We start from the raw sequence: 22255 nt of genomic DNA, 5'->3' as shown, positions 1-22255 counted from the left end.
CCCACCCGCCCGCCCCACCCCTCCGGGCGCCCTCACCTGGCCCCACGCCCGACACCCTCACCCACCCGCCCGCCTCACCCGAACCCCCCTCCGCCCGGGCTCCCTACCTCTTCCCACACCCGCCCACCCCGCACCCCCTCACCTGCCCGCTCCAACCCTCCCGGCGCCCTCACCCCTTCGGGCGCCCTCGCCCGCCCGTCCACCCGGCGCCCTCACCCCTTCGGGCGCCCTCGCCCGCCCGTCCGCCCGGCGCCCTCACCTACCCGCCAGCCTCAACCGAACCCCCCTCCGCCTGGGCTCCCTACCTCTCCCCCAACCCGCCCACCCCGCACCCCATCATGCACCCCTCACCCACCCGCTCAACCCCTCCCAGCGCCCTCTCCCGCGCCCCGCCCGGCGCCCTCACCCGAACCCCCCGGGAATCGCCCTGCCTGCCGGGCGAGGGCGCGGGCGGCCCGGGTGGCGCCTGCACGAGGGCGCCCACCCCCGTGCAGGCGCCACCCGGGCCGCCCGCGCCCTCGCCCGGCAGGCAGGGCGATTCCCGAAATCGCCCTGCCTGCCGAGCGAGGGCGCGGGCGGCCCGGGTGGTGCCTGCACGAGGGCGCCCCTTGTAAGGCCTTCGTGCAGCAGGGCGACGGCGGGCGATCGTGCACGGGCGCGGGCAAGAGCGCGGGCGGGCGCGCGGGCGCGTTCAACCACGATGTGCGACGCGTTCAACCACGATGTGCGACGGGCGCGACGGAGTGCGGAGGAAATGCAACAAACTTCCGACACTGTGCGACATAAAAATGCGACGATGGGTGAACACTTAATTCGACTAAGTGTTGGAGCGAGGATGTATATACGATGGCTAAGAAATGTATGGGAGCCGACATGTAAATGTGGCACATGAGCATATGATGGTGGCTTTGTGGGGTCGGCCATGGGGCTGCACACCCCCATCAACCCACTTTAACTTGTGTATAAGTATGAGGAGCGTAAGGCTCATTCCATCATCGACATTCGCTCTCACACCTTCGCAATAAGGCAAGGGACAAGTGCGCAAAAGGGAGCTGCGCATATCTCATGCGCAGGAGGATTGTACGCTTGAAGGAAGCCTTGAAAAGAAGTCGAAGGTTGGGCTAGTGTGCCCAGGGTGGATCTTGGTGTACGGTTTTGTGTAGGACTTGGCTAAGGGATCTTTGGTGGCTCGGGTGAGCACCTCCCTTCATGCAAGGGTGCACAGCATGTTGTAAAAGGTAGGTGGCTTGTTTATTGTAAAAATTGGTTAAGTGTGAGACTTGGTTTGGCCAAGACACACTATTGTATTGTAATCCGATATTCTTAATAAAATTGTGGGGCAGACTCACATTACGGGGAGTTTCCCCTCCCTTTATACTTGTTGCAATTGTTGATGTTCTTGGTTAATTGCATGATGATAATGAATGAATATGGGCTTCATTAAGTATAAAGGATAATTGCTTTTACTTAGTTGCGAAACACAAGCTAAGTATGTTAATGTGAAAGTAGGCGTAGTCCACGAATGTTAGTATTGGTGAAAAGAACGTGTTCGGTGGTGCCGCACCTTGCTACAAGCAGTTGGAAGACTACCGCAGGTGTAGGGGCATGACACCCCCCCTCGTGCAGGCACCAGCCGGGCCGCCCGCGCCCTCGCCTGGTAGGCAGGGCGATTCCCAGAATCACCCTGCCTGCCGAGGGGGGGCGCGGGCAGCCCGGGTGCGCCTGCACGAGCCCCGCTCATGGGGCTGAGGGAGGGTCGGTGAGGCCGAGGGCGGAGGGTGGGTGAGGCGGGTTAGGGCGCCCGCGGGCGGGTGGGGCGGGCGGGTTAGGGCGCCCGTGCCGTGCGGGCGGGCGGGCGGGTGGGGCGGGCAGGTTAGGGCGCCCGTGTCGTGCGAGCGGGTGGGTGAGGGCGCCCGGGGGTGGGTGAGGGCGCCCGGGGGTGGGTGGGGCGTGCAGGTGAGGGCGCCCGGGGGTGGGTGAGGGCGCTCGGGGGTGGGTGGGGCATGCGGGTGAGGCCGCCCGGGGGTGGGTGGCCCGCCCGGAGGGGTGAGGCACCCGGGTGAGGGTGCCGGGAGGGGTTGGGCAGGCGGGTGAGGGCGCCTGGGCTAGGCGAGCAGGTGAGGGGGGCGTGGGTGGTTCAACCGGAGGGGTGGGGGGGGCGGGCGGGCGGGCGAGGGGGGGTGGGGAGCACCCACGGGTGTTATGAAAATGAGGTTGACCGGGCCCACCATGCTCACGATTTTTCATGAAACTAATTTAATATAAAAGTTTTCAAGAAAAAAATTTAACTTACCTTTTAATTGCGAGAATTCTTCGTTGATTATGTTGTTGATAGCGATTTAGCTGCTCCACAAATTCACGACCTCTTTCTCCGATTTTCAAAAAGCCTGGATGTGATGTTAGTAATAGTGATAATGAAATTTTAATATGTAAGTGAAGTTACAAGGATGTTTTACTATACGATTAATATGGGATAATTTGTTTTACAATATTATAAAGTGAATATTATTGATTTGTTTTACAATGGATTGAATGTGGGATAATTTGTTTTAAAATATTTTAAAGTGAATATTGTAGTATTGGAAAGCGAATATTATATGGTTTAACTATTATAATAATTGTAGAAGTTGTAGTGTACAATTTTAATTATGATTTCATAAAAAAATTAGTTTACATTTTCCAATAAATTGTAGAACAAAGTAATAAAGGTAAATAAATTTAACAGACTTTTTGGAGGGAAATATTTTCGCGAAACTTTTTGGAGGGAAATATTTTCGCGAAACTTTTTGGAGGGAAATATTTTCGCGAAATTTTTTGGAGGGAAAATTTTTGGAGGGAAAATTTCATTCTTTAAGCTATATAATATCTTTAGGAGACTCTCCATTTGTATCATTCAACATCTTCTATTTGAAAGGGATGGATTGTTCTAATAGTGAAGTTTCGATTTATACACCATCAACTTCTTCATCGCGTAACAACTCTATTCATATTGATGAACATAGCGGGAATTCTTCCACTATGAATAGAAAGTCACTTCTTCCACTTAGTCCTGATTCTAAGGACTATGAGAGCAGCACTGATGAAAGAGGGGATGGAGAATTTCAAATAAATAAAGAGTCACAGATTCCACTTAGTCCTACTTCTAAGGACTATGAAAGCTGCAGTGATGAAGAGCATGATGGTGAAGTTCAAAAGAACGGAGTGTCACGATGTCCACTTAGTCCTAATTCTGAGGACTATGAGAGCAGAAGTTTTGAAGAGCATGATGGTGAAGTTCAAAAGAATGGAGGGTCACGGTGTCCACTTAGTCCTAATTCTGAGGACTATGAGAGCAGCAGTTTTGACGAGCATGATGGTGAAGTTCAAAAGAATGGAGTGTCACGGTGTCCACTTAGTCCTAATTCCGAGGACTATGAGAGCAGCAGTTTTGAAGAGCATAATGGTGAAGTTCAAAAGAAGGGAGTGTCACGGTGTCCACTTAGTCCTAATTCTGAGGACTATGAGAGCAGCAGTTTTGAAAAGCATAATGGTGAAGTTCAAAAGAAGAGAGTGTCAAGGTGTCCACTTAGTCCTAATTCTGAGGACTATGAGAGCAACAGTTTTGAAGCGCATGATGGAAAATTTCAAAAGAATGGAGTGTCACGGTGTCCACTTAGTCCTAATTCTGAAGACTATGAGAGCAGCAGTGATGAAAAGCATGATGTTGATTTTCAAAAGTATGGAGTGTCAAAGTGTCCACTTAGTCCTAATTCTAAGGACTATGAGAGCAGTAGTGATGAAAAGCATGATGTTGATTTTCAAAAGTATGGAGTGTCACGGTGTCTAGTTAGTCCAAATTCTAAGGACTATGAGAGCAGCAGTGATGAAGAGTGGGATGATGAAATTCAAAAGATTGGAGTACCACAGTGTCCACTTAGTCCTAATTCTGCGAACTATGAGAGCAATAGTTATGAAGAGCGTGATGATGAATTTCAAAATAATAGAGTGTCACTGTGTCCTCTTAGTCCTAATTCTGCGGACTATGAGAGCAGCAGTGATGAAGGACAGGATGATGCACTTAGTCCTAATTCTAATGAGTATAAAGGTAGCAGTGACAAAGGACGGGATGTAGCATCTTCAATAAGTAAACAGTCACATTTTCAACGTAGTCCTAATTCTATGGACTATGAGAGTAGCACTGGCAATGCATATGAGGAAGAATATCCATTAAACATCAAGTCAAATTTTCCATTCAGTCCGAATTCTAAGGACTACGACAGTAGCACTGAAGAAGCAGAAGATGAAGAATATCCTCCAAGTCAATATTTGAAAAGCAGAGATGATCATAGTGTGGATAACATTCCTCTTAATGATGATGAAAAGCCTTATACAAATGATGATCAAATGATGGAGATGTTGCCAAGAAACATTGTATCAAGGAGTAGGAGCAGACCTTTTCATATCAATGCAAGTTGTTCTAGTTATACAAGGGGTAGAGCAGAATATCTGACGAGAAGAAGTTCTATCAGTGCTCTCATTTCAAGTGAATGTTGCCAAAAAGATTGCTTGAAACATATGGATTTCAAATTTTCATTAGAAAGCAGGAAGAGATATTTGCCAATGAATAAAAGCATGCAAAATTCATATTTATTTGGGTGCATGCAATCTACATTGTCAGGTTATGATTATCATATTGGGACTTTTTTTATCTGTAGAAAAGGTTTCAAAATGTTTCATTCGATTGGGAATTTTTGTCTCTCGAGAATTCAAGAAAATTTGGAAAAGGATCCCACATTTTATTCAGAAGTACGTCATAAAAGACAGTTTGGTCCATTATCAAATACTACAATGTCATGGATGAAAGATTTCTTTTCAAAGCATGGAGAGTGTATGCCAAATGGAGAGACAATACATATTCCAGATAATTTTTCAAGACGAGAAATCTACAACTTATACAAAGAATATGCAGAAGGTGCTGAGGGACATGGCCAGTTTATTACATATCAATATTTTGTGAAGGTATGGAAGAAAGAATTCAACAATGTCCGTATTCCTAAGAAGACAAGGATGGGGATTTGCAGTACATGTGCTTCTCTTAAATAAAAAAGGGACAAAAGTGAAGGCTCAGAAAGAGGTAAGCGTTCATAACTTTAACTTTTAAAATTGTATAGTCATCAACTATGAAAACATATTTCTTAATGAATCTCTTTTATGTTGTGTAGATTTAATTGTCAAACAACTTCAGGAGCATCGCGAACAACAAACAAACGAAAGGAAGAAGTTGTACAAGCATCGAAAAAAGTGCTATGATAATCCAAATAAATATTTGGGTTTGATAATTGATGGTATGGACCAGAAGAAAACACTTTTACCACATTTTGTTCGCACACCTAAAAATTTACAGGAGGAAAACTTTATTCAATTTCACTTGGTCGGTTGTATGGTCTTCAATGGGAAAATGTTGCCAAGGGTGTACTTCACAGCTCCAAATATTCATAATGATGCAAATCTGACCATAACTATAATTCATGATGTGATTTCTCATTGGTCTGGTAATCTTCCTGAAGTTTTGTATCTACAATTGGACAACACTTGCCGTGAAAACAAAAATCAGGTTGTTTTTGGATATCTAAACATGCTTGTTGAATTGGGAATTTTTTAGAAGGTAAAGGTTGGTTTCCTTCTTGTTGGGCACACTCATGACCATATTGATCAGATGTTCAGTCGTTTTTTAGTCACATTGAGGAGGAAGGAAGTTGGTAGCTTGCCATCACTAATTGAATGTATTAAGAAATCATACATGCCAGAGCCTACTTTTGATGTGTTGGAAGAAACTATTGACATGCGAAGGTTTATTCTGGGATCATATGGTGAGGGGAAATGCATTGAACAACTTAATGACATTAGCTTCCAACATCAATTTCGTATCAAAAAATTGATGGGAAAACACTAATATGGGGCAAGAAGTATTCAACTACTACAGAATGGGCACCGTCATCAGGATTGCAATTTTTGAAGTTCATTCCAGATCATCCAATATTTGCATCAAAAATATTGTTATTACAATCATTTGGTGAAGTTCAGAATGCACATAGACAGAACAGGGCTATAAATTATTCTGATTGCCTGGAAGAAATTAAAAAATGTATTAGATATACATATGAGTACTTTGACATTGCTGATTCAGTTTGGTGGGAGTCGTTTTTCAATAATCAAAGTGATACCATTTCGAAAACAATAAATGAAGATATACCTTTGAAAAATCCATTTATTTGGCCACATAATGTGTCGAATGAACATGAGGAAGTAAACATTGTTGAACAGCAACAATCTCAAGGTATTATTAATTCTTCACAGGCAGAGGAAAGAGAGATGTATATTGGTTCCAGAAGATCTCGTGCACAACGTGAAGCCATGGAAGACCTTTATAGGGGTTCAGTACAGGATATTAAGGAGGGTTGCATGATTGCAGTGCTAGCAGATGGAGATCCCAATGGCTATCTATTTTGGGTTGCTAAAGTTATAAAGGTCTTTACAGAAAATGAGGATGTTACAAGTGTTGAAGTACATTGGTATGCCACAAATACACACCCATTCAATGGTGTGTATAAGCCAGAGATGGTAGTTGACAAAAAAAATGGCGGAAAAAGAAAAAGAAAGGGTACAAATGTAAATCACTGCCGCACAGACATATTAAAATTGGAGGATGTAGACATACTTGTTTATGACTTCAATTTAACAAAGAGAGGAACTCTTCGCTTCAAGACGATAGAGATTCTGAAAAGGTTGTTACCAGAAGGAACAGTGTTGACATGGGAGTCACCTAAAACCAGTCGTAGATCTAGAAGAATTTTGAAACCTGAAATGTTGGGCATGCATGTGGACTCAGATGGGGCACTAATTGATGAAAGAGAAGAATATGGAACATCTTCGTCAGCATCCAGTCACTCATCTGAAGATATGAATTCTGATGGTGTGCCAGAAAACATGAGTGATTTTGAATAATTGTTTAAGACAATTTATATAACTGATGTATGCATCGTATCTTCAAATAAAATTAATGTTTTCCATATGGTGTTAAATGAGAAGTTATGAGGCATTTTTATGTTGTTGGATTATATGTCTTAGTTATGATAAATTTTATTGTTTAAAATATCGACAATGCAATATTAGATTAGAGATATAAAATATGTTTTATTCAATATACAAATAATGACTTTTGAATGCATTTAGTGATGTAATTTGTTCATAATGTCATGGTTTTTTTTATTTTATAGTTGAAAAAATTTCAATTTTTTTTGTATCTAGCATGTTATGGTTGAAAACATGTTAAATTTATACTTAGGAAAGAAAAATGATATTCTACCAAAAACATTAGTGTGTTTTTTCCCGCATAAACAACTTTGTTTGACACATAGAAATTTGGTTTTATTAGCATTTTTTTTAAATACTGAAAATTGACCCTAAAAAAAAATCATTGTTCCAGTGTCATCAGTTTCATTTTGAAGCTATATTTTGCACGAAAATTTCATAGTAAATTTTGTAGTCACTGCCAATTTTAAAACATGTTCAAAATTGACGCCTAAAAAATAAAAACATCGTTCCAGTATACACACTTTTCGTTTTGAGCACTGTTTTTGATGTTTTTTTGGGGTTTTTTGGCTAGAGTTCCCATTTTGAGTTTATAGTTCCCGTTCCAAAGTTTACATTGTTATTTAATAAACATTACATTTTCAAAAAAGTGACAATAGATAAACCACTCATTGGGTATGTTTCCATTCAATTCAAAAGTGTGTGGATGACTCTAGTGGTGAAGGAAATACTTTTCCCATTTTGAGAATGAAAAAGTGACACTTTTTCTTTTGTAAATGAGCAATTGCAGGTGTTGGTTCTGAGAATGCGAAAAAATCGATGTCGCGAAACTTCATCTTTGAGTTCTCAATTTCAGTGATTCCATCACTTTAGAAGCGTTCTTTGAGGGTCTTTAGAAACCCTCCTCTCTTCTCAACACCAATATTTTAGGGCCAACATAGCTTGTTGTTCCAACACTTTTTTCCCACCCAAAATTTGTCTTCTGACCTCCCACCCACTATTTGGGTTGGCAATGGCTTGTCCCTCTCTACAACCTGTCTTATAGTGGTTTCCAATCAATACAATAAGTCTCAATATCAAACCATTTCACTGAACTTCTCGTTCACCCAACTCAACTTAAAATTATGAAATATAAAAGGTAAAATTATAAACATTTTAGATTTCTCAGAACCTCGAAAGTTGTACATTTTAAAATTTTATAGAATTGGGGTAAATGTTTATTTGGGCCAGAAAAATTTATATTGATAAAAAAGTTAAATTTTTAGTCTTATACATGACAAAAATAACATACACAAATTTAAATACAAATTATGATTGACTCTAACATTTTAGAAATTAAATTTATATTTTTATTATATATACTTTATTTTAAAATTTAATATTAAATTTTTTGATATAATTTATAAATCATTAAATAATTTATAAATTATATGTAATACATATACAAATCTTAATTTAATACTAATATTTTTATTAATAATAAATTTTATAATATACTAAAACATTTTAATAAATATCAAATTTAATTATCAATTTAATAATTAAAAATAATTCTAATAAAAATTACAAATTTGACATCGACACCAGCTCTACAACTCCTCTCATAATTGTCCCAACAATAAACCCTTTTCTTTAGTTACCTCTCAAGAATGTTTACTTTAATATTACAATATTTTATTATAATTATATAATTCAAATAAATCTACTTTACTTAATAAATTGGTAACCCCGGGAAATATTTTATTATAATTATTTAATTTAAATGAATCTATTTTACTTAATAAACAAATCTATTTTTATTTTTTTTGTTATAATGAATTTATTTTGGTAACCCTATGAAACCTTGGTAAGAAGGACTGTTCCTTTTTTTATTAGGAAAAATAATATTCTTATTTTTTTAATTTTGTTATTATCTATATATATATATATTATTTTTGAAATACAATAAAAATTTGATTAAAAATATCTTTTTATTTATTTATGTAATAAATACTGTATTGAAATATGTATTATTAATTTTAAAATGCTATTTATAATATTTATTACATTATTACATTATAGCAACTAATAATTAATAGTAATATAAAATTAAAGAAAACTTTAAAAGATTGGAAAACAAATTCTAAGTCGTCAATTATTCTTCCTCTAACACACAATTTTCCTTCATGTCTATGCGCTTTTTTCAAATTGTTCACAAGCTATCAATGACTTTCCATTATGATATACATGGGTTCCTTCAACAAAGTTCTAGAAATAATAAATGCACATTATTGGGTGGATATCATGAAACATGGGTTCCTTTCAAATTGTTCACAAGCTATCAATGACTTTCCATTATGATATACATGGGTTCCTTCAACAAAGTTCTAGAAATAATAAATGCACATTATTGGGTGGATATCATGAAACATGGGTTCCTTCAACAAAGTTCTAGAAATAATAAATGCACATTATTGGGTGGATATCATGAAATTTATATGCATGCACAACATATATCTCCGTCCCAAGCTATCTTAACGACATTTCGTTGATATGAATGAATTATTTATTAGGAGAATGGGGAAATAGACCGTCGAGAACATGGATATGCCAGGATTTTAAGGCTCATAATGTTTGAGTTGAAATCATTTATACACATGGCATATAATTAGACATTTGGTGGATATCATGGATTAAAGAACTAAGGTTATATGGATTTTTCATATAATTGTGCAAGTTGTTTATATAATACTATTTATCTATGTAACTATGGTTATCATTAGAGAATTAGTGATTAAAAATCTAAAATTATGATGGTATATATATATATATATATATATATATAATTGTTTATACAATACCATTTATCTATATTAATAATAACTTTTATTTGAGAATTAGTTTTGTAATTTACAGAGTTCTAAATATTAGTGTATGTTAAAATGTAGATTCAACTATATATTTGTTTATGACTAAAATATTATTAAATATGGATTTACCATGTATTATTTTTTCATGGTTATGTTTTCATATTCTATATAACTTTATGGATCTACAATGTACTTGATTTGGTATCCATGTTTGTTTTCTCTTAAGCATGGGTAGTATGCACATTTTGGAAAGAGAGTTATCTGATACTTTGATTTTTGTTCTTAAGTACCTTTCTTATATTAGATGTGCTTAAATCCACCTATTTTCATTTGTCTAATTCCTTTGTATAATGTATTTCAATCAACATCTTCCCTTCTCACATCATATGTTAGCTGGTATTTTCTATCATTGTATTTGGTCATTGTTGATCATATATACCAGATAAAAATCAAACTTTGAATTAAATGGAGGAGTTGCAGCTCACAGGTGTGTACAGCACCTGGGAGACTGCACTCAAACAAAGAGGAGACTTTCACTCTCGTTCACTCTACATTACATCAAATGAATATTACAATATTAAATACATCACTGAAAATTAGGTAGTTGTGAACAACCTCCTAAACTCTAGGAACTAATCCTAAACTAAGGAGATGTGTTACAACCATATAACCATTTCTCCATTATTTTTAACTCCCCCCCTTAATGGAGAAAGGGTTATTCTGCACACCTAACATCCCTCTAAATAACTCAAACTTTACTCGCCCTAGAGGCTTAGTAAAAATATCAGCTAAATTATCACAAGTGTTACAATACTCCACACATATTTCTTTTGACTGTATCTTTTCTCGAACAAAATGAAACTAAGGGTCAATATGTTTAGTATTTTTATGGAAAATTAGATTGTATGCAAGCTTTATTGTGCTCTGGTTGTCAATTTTGATGCTGGTTGCTTCTTTCTGTCCTTCGCCTGCATTGCTAAGCAATCTCCTCAACCAGATGGCTTCACATGTGGCTGCACACAACGCCTGGTACTCAGCTTCACATGATGATAATGCTACAATACTTTTCTTTTTGCTACTCCACGAAATAACCCTGGATCCAATACTAAATGCGTAACCTGTGATGGATCTACGATCATCCAGGTCACCTACCCAATCAGAATCTGAATAACCTGCTAAAGTAACATTAGAAATGTCAGTGTATAAAATACCATAATTACAAGTACCACTAAGGTACCTCAACACACATTTTGCTGCAATCCAGTGACTTTCAAGTGGTTTGGACATAAACTGGCTCAACACACTAACGGAATATGCCAGATCAGGTCTAGTTGTCGTGAGATATATCAAACTTCCCACTAGCTGTCTATACAAAGTGGCATCCACTTGTTTTGTGCCATCATCACTGCTTAACTTGAGATTCTGTTGCAATGGTGTTGCTGTTGTTTTACACTGTTCCATTCTGAATCTTTCCAACAGGTTTCTGGCATTCTTTCCTTGAGTTAGAAAAGTTTGACCAGAATCTTTCCACACCTCCAAACCTAGGCAATAATGAAGATCTCCAAGGTCTTTCATTTCAAATACCTATGACATTTGCTGCTTGATTTCTTTGATCAAATTATTTGCATTTCCTGTTATAATCATGTCATCCACATACAAAGAAATCAAAATGATTTGCCTCTGTTTATTTATCTTGGTATACAGGTTTGGGTTGTTGAGGCTCCTATGAAAGCCATGTTGTATAAAAAATGAATCAATTTTCTCATAACATGACCTGGGTGCTTGTTTCAAACCATAAAGTGCCTTATGCAATTTACACACTAAATGCTCCTGCCCTTTTTTCACAAAACCAGGAGGTTGTACTAAATAAATTTCTTCCTTTAATTCTCCATTCAGAAATGCAGACTTAACATCTAGTTGGTGTAGCTTCCATTTATGTTTTGTTGCTAAAGAAATTAGCATTCTAATTGTATTTAGTTTAGCTACAGGGGAAAAGGTGTCATCGAAATCTATTCCTTCTTGCTGTGAGTAACCCTTTGCTACCAGTCTAGCTTTAAATTTTTCTACACTCCCATCTGCATTTATCTTAGGTTTATACAGCCACTTGCATCCTATAGGGGTTTTTCCTTCAGGCAACTCAACTAAATCCCAAGTTTGATTTCTATATATTGATTCAATTTCCTCATGCATTGCAACCCTCCATTCATCTGATTTACTTGCTTCTTCATAGTTTGAAGGTTCTACAATGTTTAAAATTTTGGACATTAAAGCATAGCCTTTCAATCTTTCAGGTAGTCTAGTCTTCCTACCTGATCTTCTAGGTAGAGGACTTACCTCAACTCTATCTGTTTCAGCACTTTTCGGGCCTGCATCATCACTTATTACACTATCTGCTGCTACTTCTTCTTGTTTCTGCTCCTGCTCCTGCTCTTCATCTTCGTCACTGTTCATCTCTATCAGCAATGGAATGTGGCTGTCACTATTAGAGTCTTCCTTTCCATCTTCAGTCTGTTCATGAAAAATAACATCTCTGCTTGCAAAAACTTTATGAGTCATAGGATTATATAACTTGTATGCCTTATACTCTGTGCCATATCCTACAAATATACATTTCAAGGCTTTGGGGTCTAACTTCTTTCTATCTGCTTTTGGTATATGAGCATAAGCTTTAGATCCAAATATTCTTAGATGACTAACTGCTGGTTTGAGTCCAAACAATGCTTCAAAGGGGGTTTTGAAGCCTAGACATTTAGTAGGACTCCTATTCTTTAAATAAACAGCAGTATTAATGGCTTCTGCCCAAAGACCATTCGATAGACCTTTACCTTGAAGCATACTTCTCGCGCACTCCACAAGAGTTATGTTCTTGCGTTCTGCTACTCCATTCTGCTGTGGAGTGTGTGGCACTGTGAATTGCTGCATAATCCCATGCTGCTTGCAGAAGTTCATGAACTCTCCTAACCTGTATTCTCCCCCTTGGTCCGAGCGGAGAATCTTTATCCTTTTTCCTGTTTGGTTCTCTATCATAGATTTAAACTCTTTAAAGTACCGAAAGGCTTGACTCTTTTTACTTAAAAAATACACCCATGAAAACCTAGTGCAATCATCTGTAAATAGCAAAAAATAATATGTACCTCCTAAAGACCTTGTTTGCATAGGTCCACAAATATCTGTATGCACTAGTTCTAGGATGTCTCTTTCCTTTCTGTTGACATGCAAAGGGAACTCTTCTCTATGCATTTTCCCTAATGCACATCCATCACATTCCAGCTTGACATTATGAAAAACAGGGAGTCCATCGACCATGCCTTTCTTCTGAAGTAAGATGAGGTCTTGCAAATTGAGATGTCCAAATCTCTGATGCCAGAGATTTTTGACTGTTGATCCAGCTGCAACCATTGCTTGTCGTGGCATACTCTTTGCATCCAATCTGTACAAATTCCCCTCGCGTACTCCTGTTGCAACTATTTCCATCTGGCTATCCTTAATGACACAACCATTCTTAAAGAATTGCACTTGCATGTCCCGGTCTGTAATCATTGAGACAGAGATCAAGTTTTTCTTAATTCCTGGAACATATAATACATTTTTAAGATGTTTAATGACGCCACTAGGTAGCTTCACAGGAATATCTCCATATCCTTTGATCTCATACCCATTGTCATCTCCTAGATAAATTTTTGATCCACATGCAAATTCTTCAAGAAATTCAAAACAATCCTTCTTACCGGTCATATGTGAGGATGCACCAGAGTCGACATACCATATGTCGTCCTCATCTCCCTTTGATGCTGAAAGAGCACAATCGACTGTGAATAGTCGAAGATCATGGTTGTGGTCCTCCTTTTCTCCAGCAAAACAGCCCTGATGTTTCCTCTGTTTTCCTTTTCTTTCATCCGCCTGCCTCTTATAACATTCTTTAATCTGATGACCAGGTTTCCCACAATAAAAACATCTCTTAACATAATTATCAGTCATACCTCTGAATGATCTCTTTTGAAAAGAGTTGGCTCCCTTCTGCTGCTGCTGTTGCAGTTGCTGGTGCTGATGTTGGTGCTGGTGCTGCTTTCCTCTGTACTGTCGCCTCTTCGCCATCAGAGCTAGGTCATTGCTCTGAGTTTTTAGATTCTGTCGTCGCTCCTCCTCCTGGAGTAGAATCGCTGTCAGCTCATCAAATGAAGGGGCTTTCTCCCTCGCTGACAGTCTTGTGATGAATGTCTGGTATTCATTAGTCATTCTGTTCAATGTGAGTGTAACTAGATCTGAGTCGGACACCTTTTCTCCAATAGCTCCCAGTTTGTCTCTCAGATCCTTGACTCTGGCCATGAATCCACCAACGAACTCATTCTCGTCCATCTTCAATGCAAACAGCTTTCCCTTGAGTGCCAGAACACGATTTGTATTCTGAGTCTCGTACAGGTTCTTGATCGTTGTCCATATATCAGCGGCCGACTTGGAATCTCTGATATGTGGGATAATATTGTCCTTAACGGACATCTTCAGTATAACTTTTGCTTTCGTTTCTCTTTTATCCCAGTCTTGTTCTTGGGTCGTTGTTCCAGATCTCGGTTCATTTCCCTCAATGATCGCCCATGCATTTACGCTCTCCAGTAAAGTTTGCATTTTGAATTTCCAGTTGGAGAAATTCGTTCCATTGAGTTTGCCAAACTCGTGGAGGTATGATTCTATACTGTTGTTCATTTTCACCGAACTGAACACTCCAATCGGCCCCCACCGGGCAAGTCCGATCTGCTACCACTGAACAGATCAGGGACTTCACTGTGCCACCACCGGGCAAAACCCATCTGCCACCACCGAACAGATCAAAAAACAAGCTCCAACACGCCACCACCGGGCAAAGGCGATCTGCTTCCACCGAACAGATCGAGGAGCTGCACTGCGCCACCACCGGGCAAAGGCGATCTGCTTCCACCGAACAGATCGAGGAGTTGCACTGCGCCACCACTGGGCAAAAAACTGATATGCTTCCACCAAGCAGATCACAGACCTCTTATTCGCCACCACCGGGCAGGTCCGATCTGCTACCTCCGAGCGGATCACGGAACCCCAACTCGCCACGACCGGGCAGGTCCGATCTGCTACCTCCGAGCAGATCAAGGAACCTCAATTCGGCACCACCGGGCAAATCAAATTTGCTGCCACCGAGCAGAAATCTCCACGTGCCACCACCGGGTAACTCTGATCTGCAACGAAAAATTGCAGATTTCCAGAGAGAAAGAGGTTGGCTCTATGGCGCTCTGAACAGCTACAAATTCGTGCCAATTGCAGAAAAGAAAAATTCACGGTGTCCACAGAAATTGGCATGCTTAACAGCCACGGATCTGCGCCAATTCAGTTACAATTTCGTTGTCGCGCTTATCAGCCCCAAACCCGTGCCAATGGGCGTGTCTGTTCTTTAAAAAAATCACGCCTTTCTGTTCTGTTCTGGATTGGCGCAACTGTCTGCAAAAAATTCACGCCAATTGCTCCAACCCTTTCTTCGACTCAGATATGATCAGTCATCTGAGACCCTTCGCTCCAGGTGTTACTGTAGTTCCACCTGATCACACAGACACATTTACATACTCTCCTACCACTACAAATATGTAACTAATGATACATCCCTAAAAAAAATTTGAGGCTATCTCTACCCTAAGCTCTGATACCAAGATAAAAATCAAACTTTGAATTAAATGGAGTTGCAGCTCACAGGTGTGTACAGCACCTGGGAGACTGCACTCAAACAAAGAGGAGACTCTCACTCTCGTTCACTCTACATTACATCAAATGAATATTACAATATTAAATACATCACTGAAAATTAGGTAGTTGTGAACAACCTCCTAAACTCTAGGAACTAATCCTAAACTAAGGAGATTTGTTACAACCATATAACCATTTCTCCATTATTTTTAACTATACCTTATTGGCCATTCAACTTTAATTGGTGAATCATTCTTCCACTTCGTGCATACAATTTTCCTCCATTAACCTCATGCACGTGTCTTGTCTTCAAGTTCCTAACATGACCACAATTTTCCTTTATGAAACATGTGGTTGCCTTCAACGAAATTTTTAAAATAATAAATGTGCACTAAATACATGTTCTTGAGTGGATATCATGAAGTTCATACATATTTGTACAACCTAGATCTCCATGCCCAACTATCTTAACTTCATTTCCTTATATAAATATGAGTTATTTGTTGGGAGAAGGGGAAAAAGACCATTGAAAGAAAGGATATGCTAGATCAATTATAAGAGGGCAATCCTTGATGGTTGTTTGCATTATGTGATTTCAATGCCCAACAAAAATGAGAATGTGATGATATTAATTGAAACTCTTCCTAATGTAGAACTTGCTAAATCATGAAGGCAACTGAGGAATAACTCTCTGGTCATCCAAAAATTTGGTTGAGATACAATAGTTCTTAAGTTCTCACTTTCCTTTGAGTGAATAATTCCTTGGAATGCTCTATCCAATAACATTTACACAACAAATTATAATGATATACTCTCCATTCTTTGAAATTATATGGAGTACACTTATTTTTTCTCTCTTTGTCAATATCCTTATTGTGCATGATCCCCCTACTTATAGGCATATTTCTTCATGATTCCAAATTTTATTTGGGACACAAGGTTTGGCCTCATACACCTTACACAAATTTTCATAAAATGTAGAAGTAATGGAAAGTCTAAGTATGTTTGTTTTGTCTCCATTTTATCCCTAAGTAGTGCTCAATATCAAATATAAATGCCTTTAACCGAATCCATCATGACTTTCCTAAAAATCCATCCTAAATGGATTAAGTCAGGTTTGGGATATGTATACAAATTTAGTAGAAGTATTTCATGACCATAGACTAGTTCATTCCATGCCTTTACAACATTGAATAATTAATCATTCTCTTCTTTTGATAACGCATTGGAGGCCCTTTTATTGTTGTGGTATTGAGCTCTTAAAATGAATGTGCAACTTTCCTAGATATATTACCCCATTTCTTAGGAACAACAAAGGTGGAATAAATATTATCTTTCCAATTTTTATTAAGAGATATTATATTTGTAGCACCAACATAATTACTTGTAACATTCACGTCATTTCAAATAACTTGTGATGGAAATTCTATAGCTAACTTTGAAGACACTTTAGTTGGCAAATAATCAACTCTTATCGGATGGCTTGGTGGAGGCTACATCATTCCTCTTAACAACTCGATCTCTTGTGTATCCTGCAAATTCGGATCATAAACCACGGTAGCCATATTTTTGTGTTGACGTTTCAAGTCTATAAAAAGACTCATTGTCAAGAAAAATCCATAGAGAAGAGTAAGGTTGAAGGGATATAAATATGAAATGGAGGCTAAGAAATGAGAAGGAGCCAACTCAAAGCGGCTCTTCTCTGAATTTTTTACGAATCTCAATCCATGTGTTCTTTCCATACAAGTGACTAATGAGTGATTGAAGAGTTCTGCAGTGATAATTATGTGTATCTCTCTTACTAATTCTATTTATTAAATTTGACAAGATGATTGTCTCATAAAATTGTTGCACTTGAACACTAGAATTTAAGTAGGAAACTTGGAGTAAATCAAACTTACAATGAGACTAGAAACACATTGAACTTATAGTGACAACACACAATAGGGAAATTTTGAGCACAAATGTAGGCAAAAGAACCAAAAACTTCTTATGAAGTGAATACAAAATATTCAACAGGGACAACATTACAACATTGAGAATGTTGAGCACATTTGGATTATGTGGTTATAAGAACTTTGTATGAGGAGTGTTGATAACTTTGTGTCAAAAGGATATTAATATAAATGGAATCGAGTCTTCGCTATATAGATATATATTTTGAATGTTTTGAAATTTGTTTGATCCATGGACTTACTACTTATTTGTTGAGTAATTGGTGTGGATTGAATCTTGTTGTGAACATGTCTATCATTAAATTTGATTTATGCACTTTCTCATTTGTTGATAGTGTTGGTGTATATTGAGCGCCACTATAAACATCAATATATTTGTTATTCGAAGAATATACCTTTTGATTATGACATGTGCATACTTTTTACTAAGTTATTGAAATTAGAATTTAACATATTTGTGTGTGTCAATATGAAGTTGTACACAATTCTTAATCTTGTACCTATTAAAGTTAATGGAAATTGCATTTCAAAAAATGACAATAATTAGACCTTTCAATTACAAAGCCATATTAGTGACTCTTTATTCATAAAGATGATAGTCCTTTCATTTTTCAAATATATAATTGTGAAATTAAAGACTCTTTAGATTTTTTATATCTTCTAAAATGATACATTTTAAAACTTTAAAGGATTAAAATAAGAATTTATTTTAACAAGATGAGTTTGAATTTCTATTAAGTAAAATAGTTCAATTTTTTTTTGTTGTACAAGAAAAAATAATATATATATATAAGTTTGAATGATATTAACTCAACATTTTATAAGTTTTATTATATTCATTTTACTTTAAAATTTTAAAATAAATTTATAATATAAATATTTTATTGTATATATCAATTTAATATTAATATATTTATTAAAAAAAATTCATAAATAAACATTTAAAAAATACTTAATTCAATAATTACAAATATTTTCAATAATTACAAATATTTTTAATAAATAATTGCAAGTTACTTTAATAGAGATCATTCTCTACAATTCTCCTTATAACTTTAATCATAATTACCTTATTTTTAAACTTATATTTATAATTTTACTATTTTATATTATTATTATTCTATAATTTAAATGAATATATTTTACTCTTGATAATTTTAATATAAAAATTTAATAGAAAAATAACACTATTGAAATATATATATATATATATAAAATCATTTTTTCCTATTTCAAAAAATATTCCATAACAGATTCATTAACTTGCCTCAAAAGCTTCTTGATATGTCTTTACACAGCAGTCAACTGCCGAAGGATACAAGAAAATAACATAAAACAATTGATATGCTAAAAATACCACCCTTCATTAAAATATATATTATTATTATTCTTTTTATTTTTTTAAATACTGTGCCAGAGAATAAAAGAAATAACAGAAAACAGACTGATATGCTAAAGATAACACCATTCATTGAAATATATATTAGTATTTTTAAAATACTGTTTATAACATTTATTACATTACACCTAAAATTATACAGAAAAAGAAAACTTTAAAGACCTCGCAAAAAATCAATAATATGATGTAAAAGACTTGTACGTGATTTGGTTCTTGCCTAATCTGTAGTCTGAGTCATGTACACAATTTAACGTCCAAAATCACCTAATGAACCAAATTGAAGATCGACTATGTGTGGAAAAGACGGAAACTATAGAATATCTCTGTATACAAAATTACAATGTATATCACCGATGAATCTCGTAGTATATTCAGTTATATTACCCACTGCTCTCGCATTATATTCATTTATCTGTATTGGCATATTTACACGGTATATCACGTACTATGCAAGTGTGACTTCACCAATTATGGATTTATTCTATACAAACTTATGGATTTATTCTATACAAACATTGAAATTGTGGTTAAAATTATAAAATATAGTAAAATAATATAGATTCAACTCACTTTGGCCGAGGCAAATGCTATAATCCTAACAAAATATCTTTTTATTAAATGAAAAGATTAATCTTTTTATTATATTTTTAGAAGATAACGTCAAAGATATTATTATTTTTAAATTTAAGGATAAATTGTGGGATGATAAAGAGTTGGAGGAAAAAAAAGCTTAGATATCATAAGGAGGTGATCAACCCCATTCTCGATAACCAGAATTATCTTTATGTTATGACTAGCACTAAGAAAAAATGAACATCTCTAGGATTAGAACTAATTTTCATGAGCTTCGAAGTGAAACAGCCGGTGGTCTACTCCCAAAACTCCCTGGGACGATAGAATTTGTCAACTTTGGGATACTAAGAAGGTGGAAGATGAAAAACATTTCCTACCCCACTCTTATTGGCATCATTAGGTCTCATTTCCCTAACATCTGCCACACTTCCAATCTTTTTTACTAGTAAAGTGAACCCAACTATAGTAATCTAGGAGCGTTTCTTTCCCTTCTTTTTGATTATAAAAATAAGATTTTAAAGAATCACAATTAGTCTTTTTTTCAATCTTTTCAACTGCATTGGTCTTAATAGATGTTAATCATAATCATCATAATATTAATACTTTACATATTAATTTAATATTAATATATTTATTAATAATAAAATTCATAAATAAATATTTTAATAAAAAAATAAAAAAATTTATTAATTTAATAATCAGACATATTTTTAATAAATAATTAAAAGTTATTTAACATTGATATCTTCCTCTGCATCTCTCTTCATAATTATCCAAAGAATGAAACCTTTATGATTTTAAGATTTTTATTTTGACATTTATGTTTATCATTATAGTATTTTATTATCATCTAATTTAAATAAATAGATTTACTTGATAGATAGATAAAATATATTTTATTTGATAGATGGATAACTTTCATGATAATAAAAAAATTAAAAAAAAAATATTAAAACAATTATATTATAAAGTTAATATATTTTATTTACTTGAGAAGAAATAAAAATAGTATTATTCACTACTATATTAAATTTTATATTAAAATATCTTGAATAATATAATAAAATAAGGTTTTTTTATCTATATTTTGAATATTATATTAAAATATCAGAATTTAGATTTTTGTGATTTATATCTTGTTTGTGGGGAAATTTTAGGATAAGATCTTATCAAATTAAAATATCAGAATTTAGACTTTTGGGATCTATATCTTGAATATTATATAAAGTTTCAGAATTTAGATTTTTGTGATCTATATCTTGAATATTATATAAAGTTTCAGAATTTAGATTTTTGTGATTTATATCTTGATTGTCAGAAATGTTTCAGAAAAAATCACATCAAATTTTATTTGTAAACCCGTTTCTAGCCATCTAATATAGTTTATCATCAAAAAAAATTGAAAAACTATTTGAAACAAATCCACACATGTTAAAATTTCTCACCATCACTCTATTAAAATATATATTATTACTTTTAAAATACGATGTATAACCTTAAAATTATACACAGAAAGAAAGCTTTAAAGATCTTGCAACAAATCAATAATATGATGTAAAAGACTTATATAGGTCATTTGGTTTGTCTCTGTATCTTGTACACAATTTAATGTCCAAAATCATCTATCGAATCAAATCGAAGATCGATTATGAGTGGAAAGGACCGAAACTATAGAATATCTCTGTATATCCTTTATACTTATTGACAAAATTATACTGTATATCACCAACTACTCTCGCAGTATATTCATTTATACAACCCACTGCTCTCGCACTACATTCATTTATCTGTATTTGGCATACCTACACATTCGGTATATCAGGTTCTATGCAAGTATGATATTTTCCTTTTTCTTTGGAAAAATAAAAATATTTATTATGGTTTTGATATTTTAGTTAAAATTGTAAAAATACAATCAAATAATATAAAGTCAAAGTATCTTGATGGTGAGACCAATACTATTTGATAACCAGACAAATACTATTTGACAACCAAACAAATACTATAAATAATATTTAACTGCTAAAGTCAAAGCATCTTGATAGAGAGACCAATATTATTTGATAACTAGACTTGACAACCAAACAAATGCTATAAATAATATTTGACAACTAAACAAATGCTATAATCCTTAAAAAGATAGTAACAAAATAAATTTTCAGGAAAAAGAAATTTTTATTATTAAATAACAAGTTTGAATACTTATTATAATGTTGACCCACCTTTTTAGATAATGGATTTAAACTTTTATTATATTTATTTTATTTTAAAATTTGAAATAAATTTATAATATTAATATTTTATAGGTTAATTTAATATTAATATATTTATTAATAATAAATTTATAAATAAATATTTTAATAAATACTTAAATTAATTATTAATTTAATAATTAAAAATGATTTTAATAAATAATTAAAAATTATTGAACATTCTTTTCTTTATTCCTCATAATTATTCAAATAATAAAAAAATTTATAATTTTAAAATAATTTATTTTTTTTACATTTATCAAATTTTATTATTTTTTTGTTTGTCAAGTTGTGTGTAATCTTCCACCTATAGTTTTAGGGACTCCCAACTAGAGGCATCTAATTCTTCAAAGTCACCCCATATTTATGATTATAGTATTTTGTTTTATTTTTTTATTTGTTTATGATTATAGTGTTTTATTATTTTGTTTGTTTGTTTATGATTATAGTATT

General features: G+C 35.4%; 1 protein-coding gene across 1 annotated transcript in view; it reads left to right on the top strand.

Moving 5' to 3' along the window:
* The window catches only part of LOC149227786 (phosphoenolpyruvate carboxylase kinase 2-like), a 32698-nt gene extending 17358 nt beyond the window's left edge, over window positions 1–15340 (top strand). Inside the window, exon 4 of the mRNA XM_089380598.1 lies at window positions 15144–15340. Coding sequence (XP_089236724.1) covers window positions 15144–15340 — 197 coding nt within the window. The remainder of the gene's footprint in view (window positions 1–15143) is intronic.
* Window positions 15341–22255: the final 6915 nt, after the last annotated feature.

The sequence above is a fragment of the Pinus tabuliformis genome, chromosome J (assembly GCF_031772625.1).
Source record: "Pinus tabuliformis cultivar Carrire ecotype Pingquan chromosome J, CPIR1, whole genome shotgun sequence".
NCBI lineage: Eukaryota > Viridiplantae > Streptophyta > Pinopsida > Pinales > Pinaceae > Pinus > Pinus tabuliformis.
This window is presented reverse-complemented; position numbering and strand designations above follow the sequence as displayed.